Source organism: Halichoeres trimaculatus, unplaced genomic scaffold (genome assembly GCF_033239565.1).
Source record: "Halichoeres trimaculatus isolate MK-OKI-2021-1 unplaced genomic scaffold, fHalTri1.1 fHalTri1_scaffold_14, whole genome shotgun sequence".
Lineage (NCBI taxonomy): Eukaryota > Metazoa > Chordata > Actinopteri > Labriformes > Labridae > Halichoeres > Halichoeres trimaculatus.
Genome location: NW_027437192.1, coordinates 15,761,406 through 15,785,940, shown reverse-complemented (window position 1 = coordinate 15,785,940; position 24,535 = coordinate 15,761,406). Strand labels below are relative to the sequence as shown.

Sequence of the window (24,535 nt, the reverse complement as noted above, 5' to 3'; positions counted from 1 at the left end):
ATAAGATAAAGCTTTATAACGCACGCTGGAACACCCGTAGTAGTGAATACAAGGACAGCGTATCATCTTCTTTACACTAAACTAATCTAGAACAAGATAAGTGCACACTGACAGTAAATCTAAATGTATGCAGGTCAAAAATGTCTCAATAATTTTTGCATAAAACAGTAAGGGTAAAAGAAGATTTAAAAAAAAAAAATTGTACACAGCTTTGAATGTATTCTGTGAGAAACTTTAGGTTTATACTTATTTTGATGACCCCTCTGGAAAAAAGAGTACCTCTTCTTTCCTTATATTTATATTCCTATATAGTTTATTTACTTATTTTGACACTTATTATTAATAATTGCCATTGGACTTGGACTAAAACAAGTCTGTTCAGAAATATGAGTCAAATCATTCAGTGCCGTTCACCAGGTTTTGGGTCCCCCCTCTAGCCCAGTCATTAAAAAACATGTTCCCTTTTGGGAACCAAACTGTGCAGTACAATGCTCTTTTTGGAAGGGAAACCCGCAAAAGTGCCCTCCTGGAAACAAAAATGTGTGCTTAATCGCCATCTTGGGAACAAAAACATGCACTAAAGTGCCCTACTGGGAGGCAAAATATTCCTGTCTGTGCCTTTTTCTTCCTTTTTGCCCCCTGTCCTGTAAAAAGGCTGTGCACAACACTGTAAACACTGATGTTTCATTTTTTAAGTCATATTGGTGTCAGTCTGTTTCTGAACTTGCTAAAAACTTCTAACAGAAGCTTTAAACCCACTTTCAACTGTTTATATTATTAATATCATCAACTACTGCTAATATAACAGATTTATAGCTTCAGTGATAGCATGATTATATTTTCTTTTTAATAATCCAATAGACAATCAAACAGCACAAATTTATTATACTTCGGCTAAAAAACTATATGTGTAATTATTTCTTTGAGCAAAATATGAAGACATCAAAAAATAAGCTATCCTATTTTTAAGGATTAGTGAAATAAAAATTGTGCTGACTTGATCATTTTTTAGAATTAAAAAGAAAAGAAAAAAAGTAATATATGGAAAATAGCTCTACATGATAAAATGTTTTTAAAAACATTGTTACATAGGATTTTATCATTTATCCTCCTGACGCAAATTACCATTTGTTATGTTAGATATGTATAATCCTTAACTTGTGAGTCAGATAAAATAAACAGGATAGTCAAACTTTATCTTTGTGCAAGTTCACTTTGTCCTAGGGTCGGTGATAGATGTAGTTGTCCTGTGTCAATTATTTCACAACACAAAAAGAGAGGTTAAAACTTTACGGCAGGGTTACATCCCGACTCCTCCATGACCCTACTGGGCCCCTGCCTGTCAATGTTAAACCTCTTCAACGTGTCCATGAGCCGAGAACAGCGTGAGTCGAGGTTTGGTGCTTTTATTTTGTAGAGATTCTAGGCTCTATTTCCGGTATACCTGTGACGGGTTGATGAGAACTTGACTGCCGCTGGACGCGTGCCTCCTCTCGCCGGAAGTGTTGGTCCAGCAGCAGACAGACGTCCTGACATTGTCATCGAGATTCATCTGTTTTATCTTCAAACAGCATCAAAGAGTGATGTTACTCTGATTTTAAACTAAACAAAAACTTTAATGGTGATGAAATTATTAAAAGGAATCATTAACCAAAAGAGCAAACCTGCGCTGTGAGAGAAAGCCCTTAAAATAACCTCTGTCTGAAATGAGTGAGGTGAAGTTTTACTCACTCTGCTCTCGACATGCTGACCCCTCACTCCCTGTTACTCCTTCACTCTTCATGTTTTCCCTCTGAAACTCGGACAGACAGAGAATTAATCATTTTATCATAAATTAGGTCCATGGGATGAAAGGGATTTTTACAGGGAAGATATTTTTGCCATTATTTAAAGCAAATACAGCATTAAAGCAGGGTATTTACATATGCATTCAGTAGCTGAGTGGAGGAGAGAAGGAGAAGAAAATGAGAGCGTTGTTCCCTGGTTAGTAAAAAAAAAAAAAAAACACCTGCTGCTGTTGGTTATTAGTTTGAGTTACAACTCAACACTAAAGCAGAGTGACAGTTTTAAAAGGTCTTTATTCTGTTTGATTAAGGGTCTTGACAAGTGAAATGTGCTACAGGACAAACATCAAACACAGAGGCCATCTTTAAAGTGTACAGCGTTATCATATGACACTTCTACAGAAGGCCAGTCTCTGAAGACAAACATGAAAATCATACGTATTTCTTTAAGTGATAGAAGAAATCTTGGTCCGTCATCAGTATTGGCAGACTAAACTGACTTTAAAATAGAAAACAGATTATTAAAAAACAAGATAACCATTAATTATTTCAAAGACTGGTGCAAACACTACTGTGTTATTCGAGGGGTGATGTATAGTGAGCAGGTGGTTATGCAAGATTAAAGTCCTGACAGGGTCTCTCATCTCACCCTAAAGGGACTGTAACATAATTTGGTTTTATATGCAGCTGTCACCTGAAGATGTTACGGTGAACATTTCCTCTGTCCGTACAGTTAAACAAGGTGTGCTGGACTTCTGCAGAGTATTCACATCAGCATTTTTGTCCTCACAGCTTTGACGATACTATTCTCACCTCTCCTGGTTGAAGTGACCTCATAGAAATCAGCAGCTAATGGCCAAAAAACACCAGATGCATCTCGGGTTTGGCTCCATATCGGATCAGATGGGTTTCTACTCAAGTCAATGTGTCAACTTATACTGGATCTGCTCCGTTGCGGTCTGGCTGTGTCCCTGCTCCGGCAGGTTGCAGCAGATACACAAACCTCCTGTTTTTGCCAGATGCCAGAGCTCTGATGGGTCAATTTACAAAAAAGCAGATTAAGGGGGACTGGAAGTTGTGCACAGAAACCACCTAAAAACACTTTCAAAATGTAACAAACTGTGTCAAACCCAGATTGTGTTAAGCTTGACTACAACAACAAGATAGATATACGTTTATTTTGTCCCCATGGGGAAATCGAAGCAGAAAACACTCTAATGTCATTTCATTTCACACTTTAGGTAGCCCACAAAACAAAAGACACAAAATACTTTGATCCCTTTAAAAAAAAAAAAAAAAAATCTCCACATTCCACACATTATGGCCAGACCAGTTGGATCTATTTCCTGTCGATGTTTAAAAATTTGATGGCTTGAGGAATAAAAGACAGTTTGGACCTGTTAGTTTCAAAGAGAGGAAGGAAACAAAGCAGATGGCAGCAGTTTAAAGAAGGAGGCAAGTGGATGCCTTTCATCAGCCACAATAGCGTCAGCCTTTTTCATGACCCAGTCTTATACATTCGAGGTGTATGGTTCCTAACAGTTTACTGGCTGTTGTTACTGTCCTTCTCTCAGATTTCTCCTGTGCTTTAGAGGCAACAAATCAGCATAATGAGCACAGCCAGGCTAGGAGTAAAGAGGTTTGAGGTGTTATGGCCCAACAGTGTAGAAACTCCTTGGCAACTCCAGCTGTCTGGTGTCCTGCAAGGTGCAAGACTTAAGGTGTTGAGTGAGTTGAGGAACCCATTAAAATAATGGGGTCCAATAGCTCTTCTGACTGCTCTGAGACCAGCCTAAGGTGGACTAACCTCTTTACAACAGAGTCAACAGGCTGAGAGGAGCTGACTCTTTTACAAATGTTGCTTTGATAGGTTGGGAATTAAAAAATGTTGACTTTAAGTTTCAACCAATCAGGAGTAAGCATTCAACAGCTGGTTAAGTATTGTCTTTTTTTTAAACCTGCTTGACTAATCTGCAGAAATTAAAATCTTATATTCATTTTTTGTGGAAATTTCTGCATCATCAAACGATGTAGACTTTCTTTCTGATGCTCCGACTTTTATCAAACCATTTTTCAGGGACTAAAACTCATGGATGCTGTTTGTTTTTAATCCTGGCTCTGCTCCCTGGTGTGTTAGTTAAAATAAACTGACAGAAAAGTGAAAATAAAGAGTTCTGTTGAGACAACCTTTATATTTACTGCAAACAATTGGCTGCACTCCAACCTGCACCACCAACATTAACATACAGACCAGACACATTTTTATTCTCCGTCTAACTTTGGCCTTTTCTCTCCTATTGATCACTCACCTCTCTTTGCAAATGTTGCATCACTTTCCATGCATCAGTGACTTCTGCTTTTCTCTCTTCCTCCCACAGTGTGTGTGCATGTGTGTGTGTGTGTGTGTGTGTGTGTGAGGGGAGGCAGAGAAAGAGAGGAAGACTCCCCCTCCCCCCTCCCGATGTGTCAACCATAATTAACTCTGCCACTGTTGCTCCACTTTGCCGGTTTTGCAACACAGTTAGTGCCTGAAAACCACAGAAAAAGCTTTGTGTGCTGCTCACAGCGAGGCAGACACGTCTGCTGCGAAGACAAACAGCAACAAGTGTGAGTGTGTTCACTGGTGGATTCTGTCTCCAACACATGATGCGGCTGAAACACACACACACACACATACACCAAACATTCTTCCATCTTTCTCCTTGTTCTCAAGCTGTCAGGAGGCATTCTGGGAAGCGTAGGAATCACTACTTTGAGTAAAAATTAATACACTGTAGTAAAAAGGAGTCAACACAAGTTGAAGCTTACAGGCTTATGAGCAAACACTGTGCTATCTCGTTAGTTGTTTGCTTAAAAAATCCTGGAACAACAAGATATTTAATCAGTCTTTTGCACATTGGAGGAATAATCACTGAAATTCTTTTTAACGGGTGTTTTGTGCTGAAATCTCACTGATATAAACCCAAATTAGCTCCTTCCAAAAATTTATGTTTTCTAGTGCAAAAGAAGACAAAATTGTGAATATTTTTGTAGATCCATGTCAGCAGCCATCCTCATAGTCATCCTGGATTTTACAGTTGCTAAAAGAACTGAATATTGTATCTTTCCTTTGAGTGATAAAAATATCTCACCAGTCGGTGCGTTTAATATAATATCTGAGCTGTTTACAGGAGGGATCCTCTTAATGGTGTTTCAATTGCTGTATTACTCTGAAGTGCAGCTCAGAGCTGCAGATTTAGAAAAGGAGCTGTTGAGCTGAAGTCATGGGCTGCTAATCAGGGTACGTCCTCTCTCAGGATGAATTAAATCTATCATAACTACATTTAGAGCGCACCGGACGACACATCTTAAATAAGATATGAGATAAAATTGGCATCTAGATTTAGGAATATCCTCAAAACTCTCCCATCAATTGTCTTTCTGTGTTTCCTGAAGCAAAACATGCAGCCAAGGCTTTCAGGTTGGTATCACATTATTCACACCACAGTAGCACTGTCCTAATGGTTACTCGTGGTTATTATCCACAGCATTTCACAGCCGATTGACATCACAGTGTGTCATGGTCTGATGATGTACAGCATGTACCTCTGGGAACACAGGCCAACTCTCCCAGCCATTTCATCAGAGCGAGCAGTTAGTTTAAAGAGGCAGTCCTCTGCTTTCCCATATTATAAACAGAAAGAGACAACGCTGGAATGCTGAAATCCTTCTTCTCTGCTTCATCTCTGGGAGGAGCAGCAACACCAGTGCTAGCTGGGGTGAAATTAGTCCACTCACAGCAGGTAAAACTCTTCCAATGTAGTGTTCCTGTCAAGTGTTGGCTCCATTTGCCATGTCTCTCTGAATAGCATGATGCTACTCTCCTCTGTGGTATTCCTTCTGATTCTGGCTTGGAACAACTAGCTTGTACATCATATTGGAGATGAATCCTACATTCCCCATTATGCTGGATGGAAGGACAGGTCGGTGTTTTTATTTATTTATTTTCTTGTTTCTTATGTCTGTTTGGCTTTGTTTTGTTTTTGTTTTGTTTTTATCCTCTGTGAGGCACTTTGTGTTACTGAACTGCATGAAAGTACCATATAAATGAAATAAAGTAAAGTAAAGATGTTGTCTCTTCTTAGGGAAGATTTACATGACAACAGGTAAAATGCAAAAGTTTTGTTGCGTTTCAGCCTCGCGTTTACACGGAAACGGCGTTTCAGCCGACCCAAAACACAATCTTTTAAAAACGGCCTCCAGAGTGGGATTTTTCTGAAACGCTCCCAACACCGTTGTCGTGTTAACAGTAAGCCGGCGTTTTCAGTGGAAACGATTGTTGCAAACTACCGTGTTATGCTTGTGCTGCTCAATCTGCTGTATCTGCTGACTGTCTTTCAACAAAATGTGCATCTGTTGCTCCACTTTTGAACTTAGTATCCCCCAATTCACCAGATGATTGGCTCAACTCTACTTCGGAGGAGATCTCCCAAAAGCTGCTTCTTGACAAAACAGTTATAGCACCACCTGCAGGCCTGGTATGCTTACTACAGCGTTTTCAGTCCCTCAGTGTTACCGTGTAAACGCAGATTTTTTTCACTGCGCTTTCGCGTTTTCAGATGAAACGTTGTCGTGTTAACGGGGCCTTTGTTCACACCACCGCGGGGAACATTTAGTCTAGCACCGGTTAGCATTGACATGCTTTAGGCTGCTAACAGCTGATCTCATGTGTAAACAATGGGACCATGGTTACGCTCTAGATCTTTGGACATACACAGGAGCAAAAACAGTATAAAAACACCCAGTCAGTTTGGTGTCAATCCCAACAAGTAAACTGCAGTATCTAAATACAAAGCCAGTTACCTGTGATAGGTAGCTGATTCTGAACAAAAGATGAAGGAATTTTAGCGCATATTTTGTCAATGAAATGTTAACACAGCAGAACATATCACCACTTTTTGGGGGACATTTTAGGGGAAGCTGGGCTTCCCTTGCAGTCTTAGAGCAATCGCCACTGCTTGATAGAGAGGAGAAATTCATTACTGGATCACTGCTGGTTATTCGTCATCATAGGGACTGTTTTATTTTTGCTCTCCAAATCCTGCCGGTATGTGGTCAAAAAATCAACATCAAAGTAAAAAATGCTAAGGCTTAGAGACAACAAATGGACACAAGAACACTCCCCATAATGAAATCCGGACCCCTGAGGTGGATCAGACATAAATACTAAAACGGATTGAAATGTTATTCGCAGTATTTAGGGAAATGAGTTCAGTGTCACTGCACTCTGAACCAACGACTGTATGTTTGCACACCAACCAAAGGAGATACTGCCTTTAAGACGTCCAGGGGTCTGTGTCTAAGTGGCCGTACGAAAAGGGTCTCTGTTGGGGAAAAATCACAAAAAATCACAAAATGCTGTGAAAACTTAAAGACTGTTTAACCTCGAGCTGAGAGTCAGCTGAATTAGTCCACCTAGGATCCAGGTGCTTTACTGTCCTGCAGAGAGGTGGAGCAGAGTCTGGTTTAAGCAGCAGGAGACGCAGCCATGTTTTTATAGTCTTCAGGCTGACAGTGGGGGTGTGATGAAGCAGGAAATGTTTTCTTTACACCCTATAAAACCTGAAACCCATTACAGAACATCAGAGCAGGATGTAGAGAGATAAACTCCTGCTGCTCTAAAAGCCTGAGGCCGTGTTCAGAGGCACAACAGCACAGCCAGACAAAACAAAGCCTCCTCACTCACCTCTATTAGACCCCTGTGTGAGGACGGAGGGGGGCGCCGATCAGGAGGAAACACACAGGAGCTCCTGGCTTAAGAGGTAGTGCCCCTCTGACCACAGAGCGAGGCGGCTTCATCCGGGTTTTCATTCACAAAACACAAACCAGCAAACATTCCTGTTCGATTAGTTTACAGTTTGAGCGACATAAATCAGCTGGAAAACAGATCATAGCTTTGAGTGAACGCTGACTCTTCTTTCTACTCATCTCTCTAACTCGGCTTCTAGATCTTCAAAACGTTTACTTCAACATGTTCCCTATTCTGGAAAAGACCAGGGCCTGTATTTAACCTCTGTTAAACCAGATAAAAAACACATTGAGATCAAGATCTCTTTTACAAGTTGTTTCCAGGCTCTCATAGCCCCTCTGTTCAGAACGCTCTGATTTAGTGGGCGTGACCTTCATATGTAAATGAGCCACCGCTGATACCGCACCTCTCTTTCGTGTCATTGAGAGCGGCGCCACGAGCTCAGAGTGCACAATGTTTAGAAAACAGCCAAGCTCGTTTACCGTAACATTACAGGCTAAAACAACAGGCTAACCGCAGCTAAAGTTAGCATCCTGAAGCTAACACAGAGACAAGGGGGACACTGAGGAAAAGCTCTTACATCTGCTCCACAGCACACAGCATTTAAAATACTCACATTTCCAGGGTCTGAGGTTTGTTGGTGGATGGTTGGTGATGCGCCTGGATTCAGGACCAGTCTATTCGCTAGCCCTCTGTTGTACTGTCCAAAGTTGGAAAAGCAGTCGGCCGTGAAGTGACTAGCACACACATGCACAGTTTTACTGAGAGTAGCTGGCACATTTCATTGATAAATGAACTCTAGCCACTTAGTCTTGTCTTCTTCTGAGATGGGAAGCTTGTGCATGGAACTATGTAGCTGTTTACAGCCAAAAACGAAGCAGTGATGGCTCTCTAACTATGGCATTCTCCTCCCCTCTAGCAGCGGGGAGAGGAGTGGGAGAGGAGGGGGTTCGGGGGTATCTGCTCCGATGGACCAATGAGGTCAGACTTGCTTCTGATAGGTCAAAAAAGGGAATCGCTGACATCGGCAAATCCCGGAAATTCCCAGGATTTTACATTCAAAAGCACTACTAAATACAGGTTTTGTCATTAAATATCACATTTTGTGGGCTGGGAAGAAAGCCAAAGACCCACAAATTTCACTAAAAGACTTAATAAAGTGATTTTTTGCATAATATGGGACCTTTAATTTTGTGTGGATTCAAACATTGAAGTTAACACTTGTTCACTAACTTCAATATTTAGTCAGTACTGATCTAACAGTTCATTGCTATCCCTCTATATGTTATGGTGTGAGTGTGAACGCTATGTTTGACTCAGTGTACCATGAAGCAGTCAGTTTTGGAGCAAAAAATATGTTTAGGAGGTCAAAAGAGAAATGTGGAGCAGCTGCTGCTACAAAGTTTGGATTTTTAACAGATATTTACTCAAGTCTGTGGATCATCCAATCAGAAACAAGCTCTGAAAGGTTTAAGACACAATTCTCATTTAAAAAAAAATAGACAAGTACATTTTTCTTACACCAGACTCTTTCGCTCTTTCAAAACAATTCAGGTGTTATTTGTCTAAATATCTTGAAATTAGACATTTTTCTGTACTTGTCAGTTGAATTTGGCCCATACTAAGTCTAATTAGACAATCTTTTTACTAAAATAATACATAAATGCACTTATATATGTGTTTTTGCAGTGACCTTTATATGTAACAAGCCCTTATTCAGGCTGAGGTCAGATAACATCACTTTACCGTGCTATCTCTCTGCTCTCTGTGGTGAACCATCACCTGTAACAGGAAGTGGTAAGAGCGATACCGAAAATCACACTCACACATGCGTTTAGAGAAGAAACAGAGACACAGAGTCACATTACAGCCAGTGTTTAATTGAGTTTTCAATGAGTATGTATCTCACAAGGCATTAAATGTACAGCAAACTACCACTATTGTCATACATGGTGATGGGCTCACTCCATGCCAGAAATAATACCATGACTACATGTCCACCGCAGGAACACACATCCTGATGCCATGCACTAATATCCACCATGAGCTGGAAACAAAAACGCAGCCACTCAGTCTGAGCGTCTCTACACGAAACCATCCAAAAAAGAAGAGTCGGCGCAAACTCCTAGAGAGCGAAGATGACAATGTTATAAACAATGCAACGACAATAAGAACGACAACAATTGACAAGAACAACAACAGTATTAAAGCTTTTCATGACCATATCAACATTCAGTGTATTGGAAAATACAATCCCAATAGACTCTTTGTATAAAAAAGAAGCTTTTCAAGTCAGCATGGAACAAATAACAGTTCGTTTTTCCGGGCGGGGGCGAGGACGGGGGAGGGGTGGATGACAGGAGCGGGTGTGCTTCCATAGATTTAGGAGGAGAAAGGTGTGTATGTGTGTTTGTGTGTGTGTCTGTGTGTGTGTAAGGTAATGAGAAGGGTTCCAGGAGGAGGCGTGCAGGTCTATGTGGCGTAGCGTTTGGTCCACTGTTTGGCTATCCTGTCGTGCTCGGCTCTGTTGGTCAGGTACTGTGTGGCGATGCTTCCAACCAGAGGGTCGGCTGAAACACAAGAAGAACAAAAGTCAGATCCAGGTGTGACAAACTTATAAAACAGACCACTTGAACTTTAAAGAGGGACTAGGGTGTTTTTCTAACTGTAACTCAGGTACTTCAGCGGTATCTTTGTGTAATTAACAGCTCAAAAGAATCCCTATTTTTTCTCTCTGGTGTTTGTTCTCTTTAAGGGTCTCAACTCGACAAACCCCCTTCCCTCTGATTGGCTATCCTTCTGGAGGACCATTTGGGGAAGAGCTATGACAAACCTTGGTGTTTGAGAAGTTAAGAGATACAACGTGATTACCCCATTATTTCAGCAAGTCTCAAGACGATCTCGTGCTACTTTTGGAACCCAACATTTTGACCAGTTTACAGACAGATTCAGGGATTTTTACAACATATAAATATTTAGAGGTCTGGAAATCTGCACATGTTTTCACGAATATCCATCATTGTTCAAGATATCCATGTGTAAGATATCACAAAGCATCATATTCCCGCTTCAAAGACCACAAGGGCCTTCTGAGTTTTAAGACAGATTGACCTGGAAATCATTTGGACTTATGTTTTGGATTACAAAATCACAAAAACATCGCCACCCTAAATGACTTAACTTCATGATATGCTCATGTTGAACAGTTTAAGGTTGTTTGTGTGTTGTGGGATTTTTGTTTCATTTACCCTTTACATTTTTATTGGCACAAAGGAAACATACAATAACAGTTCAACAGTTGCAGACCATAAACTAATCTACAAATTACACAAACTCACGTACCCACACTTAACTTGCACATATTTTTGGATACAAAAAAAAACAAATTAATAAATAAAATATAAACTACAATTTCTGTTCAGGTGAAGCCTATATTCTTTTTTTATTATGTTCATATATGGTTCAATAAACAGCTTGGGTCTGAAATGCTAGTTTCCTGATCAGCACATTCTGTACAGGGGGTGCATTTTTTTCCAACTCATTGGTTTATAAGATATTATGATCAGGAGTTTGTCCACTTGGAGACACAGCCCAGCTCACATGACTGATGGGCACCCTACAGCTGCTAGAAAGGATGCTCAAGGCCTGTGTTATAGTCAATATGGCCCCCGCCTAGGGATGAATTAGGTACTTCTATAGGAACCGACCGAGTTCTGTCAAAAGTAATGGGTACCAATTCACATATAATCAAAAAGTACCATGTTTAGGTACCTAAATGCATCCTTGTGACTGTGAAAGAGAGGAAGAGTAGGTAATTTTCCATGCTACACACGAACACAGAATTGCAAGGTTATAAACTAAGGAATAAATATGTTAAATTGAAAAAATATATACTTTACTATTAAACAAATTGATATTTTTTACCACATAAACACAAAATGTACCTGGCAAACGGTACCGTTAAGTACCAGTACCCATTGCCAGGTACCGGGTATCAGTACTGTATCGTTTTAAATGTGAAAGGTACCCATCCCTACTGACAGCCAATGATTGGCTTCAATTCTCTTAATCAGGAACAGATGGGTGACATCACAGAGACTGGGTCTATGTTTTAAACAGTCTGTTTTCCCCAAGACAATACACTCTGAAAGTTCCCTTATCCACATTCTCACTGTAGAAGCGTCCACACTTTTCCAACATAGTGCAACAGCAATCCTTACTTGTAGAGGTCCAAAGTCTATAAATATTGATTGTTTTAAAGACTTCTGACCAACATTTTTTTAATAACATCTTTCTAAAAGTCTTGAATCTGTGGACATTTCCATAAACAGAGAATAGGAGTACAGTTGTCATTGACCCATTAGTTCAAGCATCTGGAATAATAGAAGACTCATGGTGAAGTCTGAGTGGAGTTACTTGCATTCTTGTCAACCATTGTGATTGAAGTATTTTCAATCTTGTTTTTAATGTCTGTCCAGTCTGCTTCATTGATGTCTTCTTGAGCATCATTTCTCCATGCATTTAGCTTGTCTAGTGTTAACTCTTTGGTATTAGACATTAATGTATTGTACCATTTAGATAGGTGAGCCTTTTTTCATCAAATTATCCAGGTTTATCTTCTCTTTTTCCGTTACAGGTGGAAAACACATAATATGCCCAGACTTTGATGGCAGAAAGTGTTTTTTTTTAAATTCGAATTAATACATGTTTATCGGTATATGATACTTCTCCATGACTTGAGTCCTGTTGTCTGATGTTTTATCTGATTATCACTGTTTGTTTATTTTTACAGTTGTCTGTTTCTGGGTTCCCTTACAAAGAAATAAAAAGCTTAAAAACTCTCATTGTTTCTTCGATTTGCTTTCATATATGAGAGAATCTGTTACATTTCAACACCTCTTTTAAAAACCTGAACATCTACATGAAGCCGACTGTTTTAGAAAACACTGAATGTCTTCAGGGTGCTCTCTAATGTAAACATCTCTTTCCCCCAAGGAGACGACGTGATTTCAGCTGCAGCCTTCAGAAATCCACATCTGTGACAGTCATATATTATTTATAAAGACATACAGCATGTTTACACAGTCACAGTCACACTGTTTGACATCCAATTACCTGACGCCAAGCATCAGAGTCTAAAACGGTGCAGAACACCTGCAGCCGGCCACCTTTTCTCATCAACATGCATGAGAATTTTATTGCAACCTATGAAAAAGCGGAGAAAAGCTGTACATCAAACAAATGGAGTTCTGTTCTTCCTGAATTCTGACGTGAAGCTTGTAGCGTGTGATGGACAGCGCTGACCAGGCTTTCATCGACGTGGAGGTAAAACGTGTTCGCTGCTGTAAATCACAGGTGATCATAGCTGGTCCAGTGTGTTGATTCACGCAGGCCCGGTCAGTAAACAGCCTCCGTTATGAATCCCCGACAGCTCCTCTATTGATCACGCTGATGCTCCACATGCTGTCCGAGCTGGTCAATTCCTCAGTGAGGTGACAGAGAGAGACACACACTCTCTTAGTCACTAACACACACACACTGCTCTCGGCTTCAGACCATCTCCTTTAGGGGCTCGGCCTGCTGACTGAGCGCTGTGATGAGCTCGGCTGAGCAAGCAGCACAAACAGCCCTGCGCTCTAATCCCTGACAGCGTTTCAATGATGGGCTTTTTACAGGCTTATACTCAGATTTCTGCATGAATGGATCCTCACATATCTCAGCATTGTAGCCCGCAGCTGGAAGCGTCTCACTTCTTATGAGACGGCTTGTGAAAGATTTCCTGAATCATCATGTCAAAGGCTGCTTTATGTCGTGCTTCTCTTGTTTGACCCATTCGTGCTCTGAAGGTCAGAGCAAGAGCGTTGTCTTAAGATCAGAGTGGATCCAGCCCAGCTCCATTCATGCTCAGTATAGTTAAGTCAGTCAGTAAATTGAAACTATTCTTCATCATACAAGATGCTAACATTTATGAAACATGCTGGAGGAGAGCTGTTGTTGGCTTTCTTGCTGCCTCTGAGAACGCTTTTGCATTTTGTCATGGTTGGAGAAGTCTATCTCCTTCTCTGCCTTATCTGCTCCTCACACAGGTCAGTGTGTTTTTCAGTGTGAGCTTAATTGTTTCTCTTAAGATACATGGAAGTGTGTTTTTGGAAGGATCACTGTACAGCTGGTTTCGAGTTACACGTTAAAGACCTTCAGGGTACACTTTCCTTTTTATTTCAAGGGATAGTTAAGTGCTTGTTTCACAGAAAACAAAGTTCACCGAAGGACTGTGCACATTTTGTAGCTACACAAACAGCACATTTTGCATACATGTAAATAAACTCCCCAGCATTCATTTTAAGCAAAACAGGCCCTTTCCTATTCAAATGAGCTTCACGTCAAATAACACCTGATTCACAAACACTGAGGCTACAGTAAGTGTGAAGTATTGCTGCCATAGCTGGTAGGAACTGCACCGCAACTATTTACAATTCTCTGAATGACCTGAGAAAAACAAACATCTGTACATAAAGTCTGTTCATATCACTTTAAATTACCCGTTATGATGATGATTAGTTAAATCAGTTTGAAGCTGTGCAAGCTGGCACCAGGAAGTGAGCAGAATAAAAGCTGAGAAATTTGTGTCACATCTGTCATGAATATGGAATGTCTCTCTCCATCCAGCTAAACATACACATGGGTACGATTGATAGCATTTTAGCGGCTTCACCCCCTTTGTCCTTTTCAAGCAGAAAACTTCTGTGTCACACACCTCGGAAAATTTCTAACTTACGCAGACAAACCAGAGCACCTTGTGTTGGAAGTACCCAACATCCTGGCATCTGTATGAGTCATCACACAGAGATCACAGCAATAGTTGTGTGATGAATAATTCCTGGCAATAAATTGCGGCCAAACTCGACAGAGAAGAGGAAAAAATGTTGCTAACAGTGTAAGGCCCCGTTTACACAACAAGGTTTCATCTGAAAACGCTGTGAAAAAGCAATGAAAAAAATCTGCGTTTACATGGAAACGCCAATGGACTGAAAACGCTGTAGTTAGCATGCCAGGCCTGCAGGTGGTGCTTTAACTGTCTTGTCCAGAAGCAGGTTCGGGGAGATCTCCAGTAGAGTTGAGCCTGTCATCTGGTGTATTTGGGAATACTAAGTTAAAAAGTGGAGCAAAAGATGCAGATTTTGTATGAAGACAGTCAGCAGATTCAGCAGATTGAGCAGCACAAGCACAACACGGTAGTTCACGACAATCGTAACAACGGTACTGTTGTCCTGTTGTATGCGCGCGCGCAAGGCAGAATGTGATGTCAGCGTTTCCACTGAAAATGCCGGCTTACTGTTTACACTGCAACGGTGTCTGGAGCGTTCCAGAAAAATTCTCACTCTGGAGGCCGTTTTCAAAAGTTTGCGTTTTAGGTCGGCTGTTATGAGAGGTTTCTCTGCCATTGTGTAGGTAGGTGTGGTTTAGGGTGAGTGACAGGGCCAGACGCACATGCAAACGTGAGGGGGGGGGGGGGGGGGGGGCGTGGTGTGCAAACTCAAGGACTAATTATCAAGGGGTTGCACCTGAGGAGGAGAGCTCGGACTTCTGAGGTTTTTGGCTCTGTTTGGAGAGGAGACGCGACGGCAGAAGAGACAAACTGGAGAAGAAAGCACAGTTGGTCACCCCACAGAATGAAAACTGTAAATACATCTTTTAAAATCTGAACAAGAACACAAGAGAGCGGGCTGGCCGGTAAATGGACCGACGTAGCTGAGAAGACGACGGACGGATCAAAGACGGGCTGGTCCGGGTGAGAGGATGGTCGACCGGTGTGAGTGACCACACACACAAACCCCCTCCAGAACAGGGACATGCTGCATACATGCAGGGTAAGGCAGCCAACACGTCCAGGTTCACGACAACACGCAAGGGAAAACACAGGAGCCGGTTAGGTTACCCGCTAGGCTAGGTGTGGGCTCGCGAAGCTTGGGTAGGCCGCATAGCTTGGTGGCGTAACATCGGCTGAAACGCCGACCTAAAACTGCTTTGCTTTGTGAATACGACCTCGAGGTGGAGCAGATAATGGGGACAAATGGTGCAAAATTCTTGGTGCTGTTATCAGTTACAATCTCCTCTTCAACTGTTTGTTCCATTATACACCTGACAGTCTGCTTCTGTCCTCAGGTACACTTTGAAATATTATGTTTACATTTGTGTCTGTTTTGAAGAACACTTTGGTGCATGTTTCAAGGTTTGCTTTAGTGTCTCTTTGGAGGTTTATCTAAGGATCTATAACATAAAACCTTTCTACAACCACTCTGAGTTGTTAATGAGCATCAGGGCACTGTTAGAAAGAAAGAACAGTACAATCAGAATATCTACAAAATAAACCAGACACATTCACAGTGTATCAATTCAACATGTGCAGAGGTTTGTTGAAAGACAATCAAAGTGAATGTCTGAGTTTAAAAAGATGTGTTTTTAGAGTGGATCTGAAAAGTGAGAGTCAAATTTATGGGTGGTTAATGGGGGGGAGTTCCAGAGGTGGAGAACCTACTGGACCCCATGGTGGTCAGGTGAACCAGAGGTGCAGACAGGTGAGAGAATGGGTGAGTGTGTTGATTTGAGTCCAGAGAGGTATGGAGGAGCGAGGTTATGGATGGCCTTAAAGTGAGGAGGGGAATCTTGAAATTGATGGAGCCAGTCGAGCTCCTGTACCGTGTGTGCTGTTAGAGAAGGTGGCTATTCAGATGGGGAACATTTGTACTTCTGCCAAGGAGGTTATGTTTTTGAAGGAGTTTGTCTGTTTGTTTATGAACAACATCACTCAACAAGTAACAAACAGATCTTGATGAAATTTTCAGGAAATGTACAAAATGGGATAAGAAAGAAGTGATTAAATTTTGGAGGTGATCCGGAGCACTGTCTGGATCCAGGACTTTTTTAAAGGATTCTTTATCATTGTAAGATAGGGCTGTTTTCACCATATGTGTATATAACTCCACAATAAATGGTCGGATTGCTTTACAAAAGAATACAAGACAATGTTACCATAATTTCTGACAGATGTAAAAGTACGATCCAGATCCTGCCAATATTCTGGATACTAAGATCCAGATTCTGAAATATGTACTGGGTCATCATAATTGTCAATGCTGTCAGGTAACAAATTATTGTACAAACCTGCAACTAACACCAAATTGTAGCAGATAGTCTGCTGAAAGGGAGTATAACATTAAAGTAAGACTAAAGTGTCTGGGTTTGCTTTTAGGTACCCACTCATTATTGCCCGATGCCTTCTTTTTTAATTTTGAATTCAAACAGCATAATTTGTTTGGTTAAGAATCAAATGCACTTTGACTTTTGTGTCACAACACAAACTTGAACCCCAATCTCAATGTGAAAGATCTCTGCTTCTTAGGTAACTCTGCCACCAAAATCCACCAGAATGGATAACAACACATCCTTTCAACCAGTTCATGCAAGGCCTACACATGACTCATGAGTGCAAGAGTCAAAGAGGACACAGAGATCTTTTTGTAGGTAGAGGCACAAACAGTAAATAAGAACAGCTTGATTTAAAGGTCAGTGCTCCTTAAAACGACTGTATGCTGATGGTTTTGGAAAGCTGTTTTTTCTAAACAAGGAAAATGAAGGAATCAGATACAAGTATTGAAATTGTTGGATGACAGTAATCCATGCATATTGTTCTTCCCAGCAGCCTCAGCTCTTTTTGTATGACTCTCCTGTTCTCAGTCCCTTCAGACGGAGTGCAGGCAGCAGACAGGAGCTGCAGCGGCCGACGACACAAACTGTTTTTATCTCAGACATTCTGATATCAATCCAGATAGCAAAGCTGTCCTTTCAAGCAGAGCGAGGTGTGTGTGTTATTACAGGTTTGACAAACTGACACCCCCTGAAGCTGCTGAGGGGACAAAGCCGACACTTTTATTATAAAAGACTGGCCGGATATCCACACGTATCAGCCAGACACACAGGCCGTGCAGACAGCAGCAGCAGGAGGAGGAAGAGGAGGTGGAATCCCTCTGGCTTTGTTAAAAATTTAAGATTACTTTTTGGACGTTTCACAGCAGACGACAGGGAGGAAGGAGTGTTGACACCAGACAGAGGCCCAGGGCTGGATGTGAGCCTGAGATACACTGTGACAAGGAATGTGACTCTGCCCCAGCGAGGCTCAGGACGCCTCAGGTAGAGATCCGCCTGTGGGACGGTGTGCAGGGCTCAGTGTGGCATGACGGCAGGGACGCCAGCCCCCAGGAGGGCTGATTAACTGTCATTTCATCCTCCACCCCTGCTTTAATGAGCCACATGCCGATGATCCCGGAAAAACATCAGACGGAGGGAGGTGGGGATATTTTTAGAGTATTTCAGACCCACACTCAGAACTTCAGGCTGGGTTTAAAAAACTTAGACAAGTGGAGAGACGTGCCGCGGGTGGACTGAATCTGATGAGGCAAGAGGCAGAAAGAGAGGTAGAAAAGTGCGTGGGTAACAGGAAGGAGGGGTGACGGGGTGTCAATCAAGCCTCTTTTGTATCATGCTTTAAAGGCATCAGCTCATTTCATCGCACAAACATCTAAAAATGTGGAGGAAGAGGAGGAGAGAAAAAGCTATTCTGTATTTTTTTCTTTTTTTTTTTTCGCCCACAGAGGAAGAATATCCGCTCAGAGGTTTATCAAAGAGAAATCCCAGCAGAGGCCGCGAGCGATCATCAGAGGACTTCACCATCATCACTATCGCTCTTTCTCTTCTGGTGCCATCTCATTCCCCACCATTCAACTCTGAAATCACCAATCTGTCTTCTGCCCTTTTAAGCCCCTACCTTTCTTCTCCTCACACATTTCTCACCCCTCTCTGTCTCTCTGATATAGGACACCTTTTTCATTGCTTCTACCACCTCTGCTTGCTCAATTTAAAACTTCACATCAACACTCATGAATCACTGTGCTAGCTGATGTTGAACTGGAAAAGGACTGGCTCTACTGGTTACATAAAAGACAGATTCCTCTGCTTTCTGTGCTGCGCTGGTGAACTGAACCATAATGGATCTAATCAGCTTAAAAAATGTCTTCTTCTTGACCGCTGTCAGCTGTGTACAGGCCTGTGTTTAGTCAGCCAGGCCTCGAAATATTGATTTAACTGAGATGAAGGGAGCAGAACAACTCAGCATCGATGTTAAGAGGGGATGCAAAGCAATTTGCTTTTTTCTGGGTCTTACACATGTCACCAATATTTCCCCACCATCTTTTAAAAAATAATGTTGCAGTGAGTAACAACTAAGAAAAACATGCTGCAGAGATGATACAGGTTTTCAAACGTCTAATCTAAATTAAATAAATTAATTAAATAAATTAAAAACTGGGACCAAAAAAGCGAAAATGACTGTTAACCTCTTACTGCTTGAGTTAATTACAATTAAATATAAAAATTGTTTTGTGTTTTTGCCCCCATTGAGTGAAGATAGTAAATTTGAATATAGCAGATCATTAGTTATAAATAAGTTATATAATAAGCTACATATAGATTTAATCAGTTCACCCTCTGACCAATATATTGAGAAAAAGTGTATTTAATACACTCCTTCCTTGGTATGTTTAGAAAATGACTCAACAGGCACAAGAGGGATACAAAGGTCTCCTCAGCTGCATCAAGACCTGACAAGTTATGTCACAAATTCACGAAAGGCATAAAAGGCTATGTTCACACTGCAGTTTAAAGTGACCTGAATCTGATTTATTCACTCAAACGTGACACATACCTGCTTTGTTTCCAACAGCCTAAACAGCAAAAGTCACATTGAATTTGACATTTTCATATCAGATTTCAATGTGGTGCTGAATAGATACGTGTTGGATCTTTTTGAATGCGATCAGGGTCTGACAGCCAGATCCCATTTGATGCGACTTTGACTTTGATTAAAGAAAGTGGAGATGGAGTTCTAGAGGGGCGGGGAGAGGAGCGCATAGAGAAAAGAGAAAGTGAAACTTAAGTATCCTTTCGCGTTTCTCCTTGTAGAGAGCTGGGAGTTGGGTTGCCAACTTTTTAAAATATATTTTTAAATATATTTTGGATATTGTCCTGTCTGTCCTTTTGTTTTTAACTATAATCATGAATGCTACTGGTTATCAATATTGCATTGAGCTTTTTCCATGTTGTACAAATGAAATGTCTGTATTCTTAATGTATTGATAAGAAATAACCAATCTGAGAAAATATATTCAGTAAAACTGTGGCAGCTCAAAAACAATTTATACCTTTTTAAAATCTCAATCTGTCGATTTTTTTAGTAGGATTAACTTTTCCAAATTAATCATATTTAATTAGTTATTGATAAGATTCCTATCTGGAGATGCTTCAGGTATGAACAATTGTGAGTCAGACATTTGTTTACTCTGATGTTGCACTAAAATTGCTCTCTGGTGGTCTGTTGCATGTCCAACAGGCCACCATGTTCCACAAAAAGCACTCGGCGACAGGTTTTGCCATGTCCTTTGAAATCGTTTCACTCACACTGTCAAGCCATTCATTTGAACTTACGTCTGTGTTTTTGCACCCTTTGCTTTTCAATGGGGCACAAGCGGAGTAACTTTCTCTCACCCAATAAATGATGAGCACTTATTCCACGCTTAAAATCAACCAACCAACTGCCATTTCTATTGGGCGGATGCGAACGCATGTTAATTTCAGGCAGAGTGGTGCTGCGTTCAAGGCATACTGGAAATATGGGACAAGTTGAATCAAATTGTGTATTGATTTCAAACGGGACGCAACATTTAAGTGTGAAATACGGGACGATTCCATATTTTATGGGACAGGGTGGCAACCCTAGCTGGGAGAGAAACAGGCAGGGATCGTACAGGCAGCAAAGCAAGCTCAAATAAGCAGCTACCCCTAAGAAGACAAGACCCCGAAAACCCGGGGCCATGTTCGTTTCCGTAAACACCGTTCTGTGCGTGACATCATAAATGTTCAGCTGAGCATGTGGGTCACTTCAGAAGCACAAGCAGTTCACATCACAGTGCAAACAGGCCACATTTAAAGAAGCAATGTAGACAAACAAAAAAAATCTGATTTGATCAGAAGGAACAGAAGCCAGGAAAATTATCATCAGACAAACCTCGTTTAAAAAAATGTTTCTGAGCTTTTATGGTTTTAAACTGTTTTTTATCATTTCTGTCACTGTTTTAACTTGGAGTCATTGTCCTCACATCGTCCTGTGTTGCCCTTTTTCTCTTTTCTTTGTATTTGTTTTCTGTGGGTGGTGGATTTGTCTTGTGTTGATGTCTTTATGTCTCATTCGCAGTGATCCTTGTCTTGTGAGACAGCAGTTTGTTTTATTTTCTAAAGGAAAGTCTAGTGTTTACCATCACAAGCATGACATTAGAACAGTGCAATCACAATAACTGTATCCAACCAATAAGATCAAACACCTATTAAAGTACTGATCATCCTGTCAACATTTTAACATTTCTTTTCTAATCTTTCCTTCATTTTCAATTAACACACATTTAAAGACATTTACCTGATCACTCCCTGAAATCCCTGAGGTCTTTACTTAAACAGACAGATGAAGTGTGAAATGTTTCAGATCCTGTTTAAAGAGGCTTCAGCTCTTTCCTCTCTGTAACCTGCCTGTCTGCCTCTCTGCACAAAGCGCTCAACTCAAACTGCAAAGTGACACACTTCTACCTACATTATCCACACAGAATGGACGTGTCAGTCAAGCTGTCACGGCTGAAATTGGAGGGCAATATGACAAGGAGAAGTGTGTGTGTGTGTGTGTGTGTGTGTGTGTGTGTGTGTGTGTGTGTGTGTGTGTGTGCTGCAGCTCTCACCAGGGTTGCAGTCAGTGAGCAGGGAGCAGATGGACAGCAGGACCTTGGAGATGGTGAGGGCAGGACTCCAGTTGTCCTTCAGGATGTCCAGACAGATCACTCCTTGACTGTTGATGTTACAGTGATAGATCCTGGTACGAAACGTCACCTGAACACACACAGGAAGTCACGTTAAGCCTCCACTTCTTGGTTTAAGGTCCTAACTGACAGAAATCACACAGAGACAGTGATGATATTTCAGACCTTAAAATCTAGTGTGGTTTTCTAGGAGAGGCATTTAAAAAAAAGGTCCTTTTGTTCTAATAAAAAAAGTAATAACATAAACACTAAGGGGTGAGAGGATTGCAAGAACTAGAACTACACCCTGGGACGATAGTCAATAAATCAATTAATCGTTAAATTAATCGTGAAATAAATGAAAAAAACTCAATACTTTTGCTGGTCTCAATATATCACCATGTGCATGCGTGTTGGGTTTTTGTAGTTTGGGATGAAACTGATGAGGCTGATGAAGCCTCATGGATGACAGGAGAAGCATCTTCACCAACTGTGAACAGTCCAGTTGCCTCTGTTTGGAGCATTTAGAATAACTGAGCTGGATGAGAAAAGTTTACTCGTTCAATACTTATTTTCCCCACTATACATGGACACAGAGAGTGTAATTGCTACATCACAATAGAAATTCTGAATATTAACTCTTTTTTTTTTGTTCAAGTGTATTTTGAGTGAGAGCCCATTTTGTTTTTATTGTTTGTTTTTTTGGATATTTGAAAGTTAATAATATTCCAATTACATTAGCAAAAATACTCATGACAACTAAAAGTTTATTGCATTTGAAAGGGTTTATTACATTATTATGACAAATATTTTTATATTAGTGGTTAATATGGTCTCAAACTAATATTGTCAATAATACTCTGTATTGCCAATAGCTTTGGGACAATATATCATCCAGCAAAATTTGTTTTTTGGCCCAGGCCCAACAACAGGACCAGCCATACCACAGTCATGAGGAGGGAACTTTGAAGCTAAAGAAGCTCTTTACTTCACCTTCATATTCTAACAATAAACTGTACAGCAGGGTAAAACTGGTGTCCCAGTGAGTGATTTCACAACAGACAGCTTAAAATTAGGGAAGGACTGACTCTTTAAATCTTTATTGGCTGATGCCCATACTGATCCAATTTGACACCAGTATTAATTTTACATTCTCTTCTCCTTAATATGAGGATTAGACTGAGAATTATGTTTAAGACCTTCAGGTTTTTATAAATTTGTACATCTAAGTGAAATAAAACTATCTTGAAACTGACTGAATTTTATTTTATGGGATTGTAAAATAGATAAATGTGAGGTAAGTAACTCTCTAACACTAACAGGAATAAGAGTTTCACTGTTCACCTTTAAGCAGTGGGTAAATGATGAATTTAACTTGCAGATATTGAAAGTTTACATCAGAGTTCTTGTGAAACACGTGAAATTCTTCCAAACTGTTTTTAGCTCTGTTAAGTAAAAATTCACAGACACACAGCAGTGTTGATGACGTAGTACACACACACACACACACACACACACACACACACACACACACACACACACACACACGCACACACACACACACACACACACACACACACACACACACACACACACAGGAGAGCACAGAACCGAGTTTAATAGATCCGCCCCATGGTTCAGGCCTTTGTCACCAATGTCTGGTGTAACTTTAATGATTGTGTTTGTACTGGTGCATCCCTTCTTGAAACACAGACGACAAAACAGCTCCTTCACAGTTCTCTACACTGGCTCACAGCAGTTTAGGTCTAAAAGCGGCCTCCTCTATGCTAACAGTCCTTTTTATAAAAAGGTGACTGATGCAGCTTTTGCAGCATGAGTAGATGAAGAACAGTGTGAGATAAATATAAAAAACACTAAAACAAGAGTCACTGAAGTGAGTGTCTGCTTCAAACCCACACAAGAATCTCTTCTGCTGTGGACTGGACCCACCTAAGGGCTAGACTGAATGTGTGTTTCCGTTGGATCCGCTGGCTCTAAGTCATGTCCCCAGGGTTACATTTCAGCACTTATAGAGGCAGTAGTTTGGCCACAAAATCTAATCAAGAGGATGTTTCTAGAAATTGGACAGTATCTTGCAGTTACTTGACAGAGAAGAACACAAAGCAAACACCTTACAGCTTTCAGAATATTAAAAAAGATGTAGAGACATCAGCAGCTCAGAAATAAACCAGAATTCTCTGAACAGACCTGAAAGAGACATCTATCAATATCCTAATCCATCAGTAAACAGCTGCCTTATCTCAAATCAATGTGAGCATCTGAGAGGTTTAAATATGAAACGACTGGCTCGACATGATGAAAAAAAAGTAAATATAGTGCAGACTAAGACAGCAGCTCACACTTCAGAGTTTGTAAGTGATGCTGACAGTCCTTGTGGATCTGAATAAGTCAACAACACAGCCCTGTATTACTGCCAAGCATCAACACCAGCAGCCCAAGCTCATTAAGGAGTGACCTCTGACCTCTCTGCTTTCTTTAAACAGCGGCTGCTGACCAGCACAGACAGTCTATCTCTGCTTCCTTTGTGACTGCAGCGTGCCCTCCTTTCTCTCCTGCCTCTGTTATCCTCTCATTAAGTCTTCCTTCCTCCCTCGATGCCCTCCTTTCAGGAGAAACAAACCACCGTCGCTCCCTCCTCTCATGACACGTTGATATTACCAACACAGAACGCTACACAGGACACACTCAGTGACGTGAGATGAGGATGCAGGGACTGGACAAGTGAGCGGTCTCGTGTCTGTCTCCTCTTCTGTTCTTACACCTTCAGCTCAGTCGGGTTAGCGTTGGCATGCCAAAGCTGGCGGCTCATGAAAAAGATCCTTGGCCGGTCTGTGTGGTCTCATTAACAGCCTGTAATCCTATCACAGCTGATGCTAATAGATTATGATGCTGCCTCCGTGTAACAAAAGCTGCTGTTCTAATCCTGCAGTCCTCTCTATAACAGATTCATCACTCGGGCTCTAAAATTAACCCCTCCATCATCATTTTGGATGACAAAAGCTTTCAGTTTTTCGGATCAAGACTCAGATACAGTCTTCAGCACAGAGGTC

The 24,535-nt window shown here is 41.0% G+C and overlaps 1 protein-coding gene across 1 annotated transcript in view; it reads right to left on the bottom strand.

Moving 5' to 3' along the window:
- Positions 1-9,431: 9,431 nt before the first annotated feature.
- The window catches only part of LOC141803395 (ubiquitin-conjugating enzyme E2 E2-like), a 91,185-nt gene continuing 76,081 nt past the window's right edge, over positions 9,432-24,535 (bottom strand). Inside the window, exons 5-6 of the mRNA XM_074687389.1 lie at positions 21,408-21,555; positions 9,432-10,142 (exon numbers count right to left, since the gene is read on the bottom strand). Coding sequence (XP_074543490.1) covers positions 10,045-10,142; positions 21,408-21,555 — 246 coding nt within the window. The 3' untranslated portion in view covers positions 9,432-10,044. The remainder of the gene's footprint in view (positions 10,143-21,407; positions 21,556-24,535) is intronic.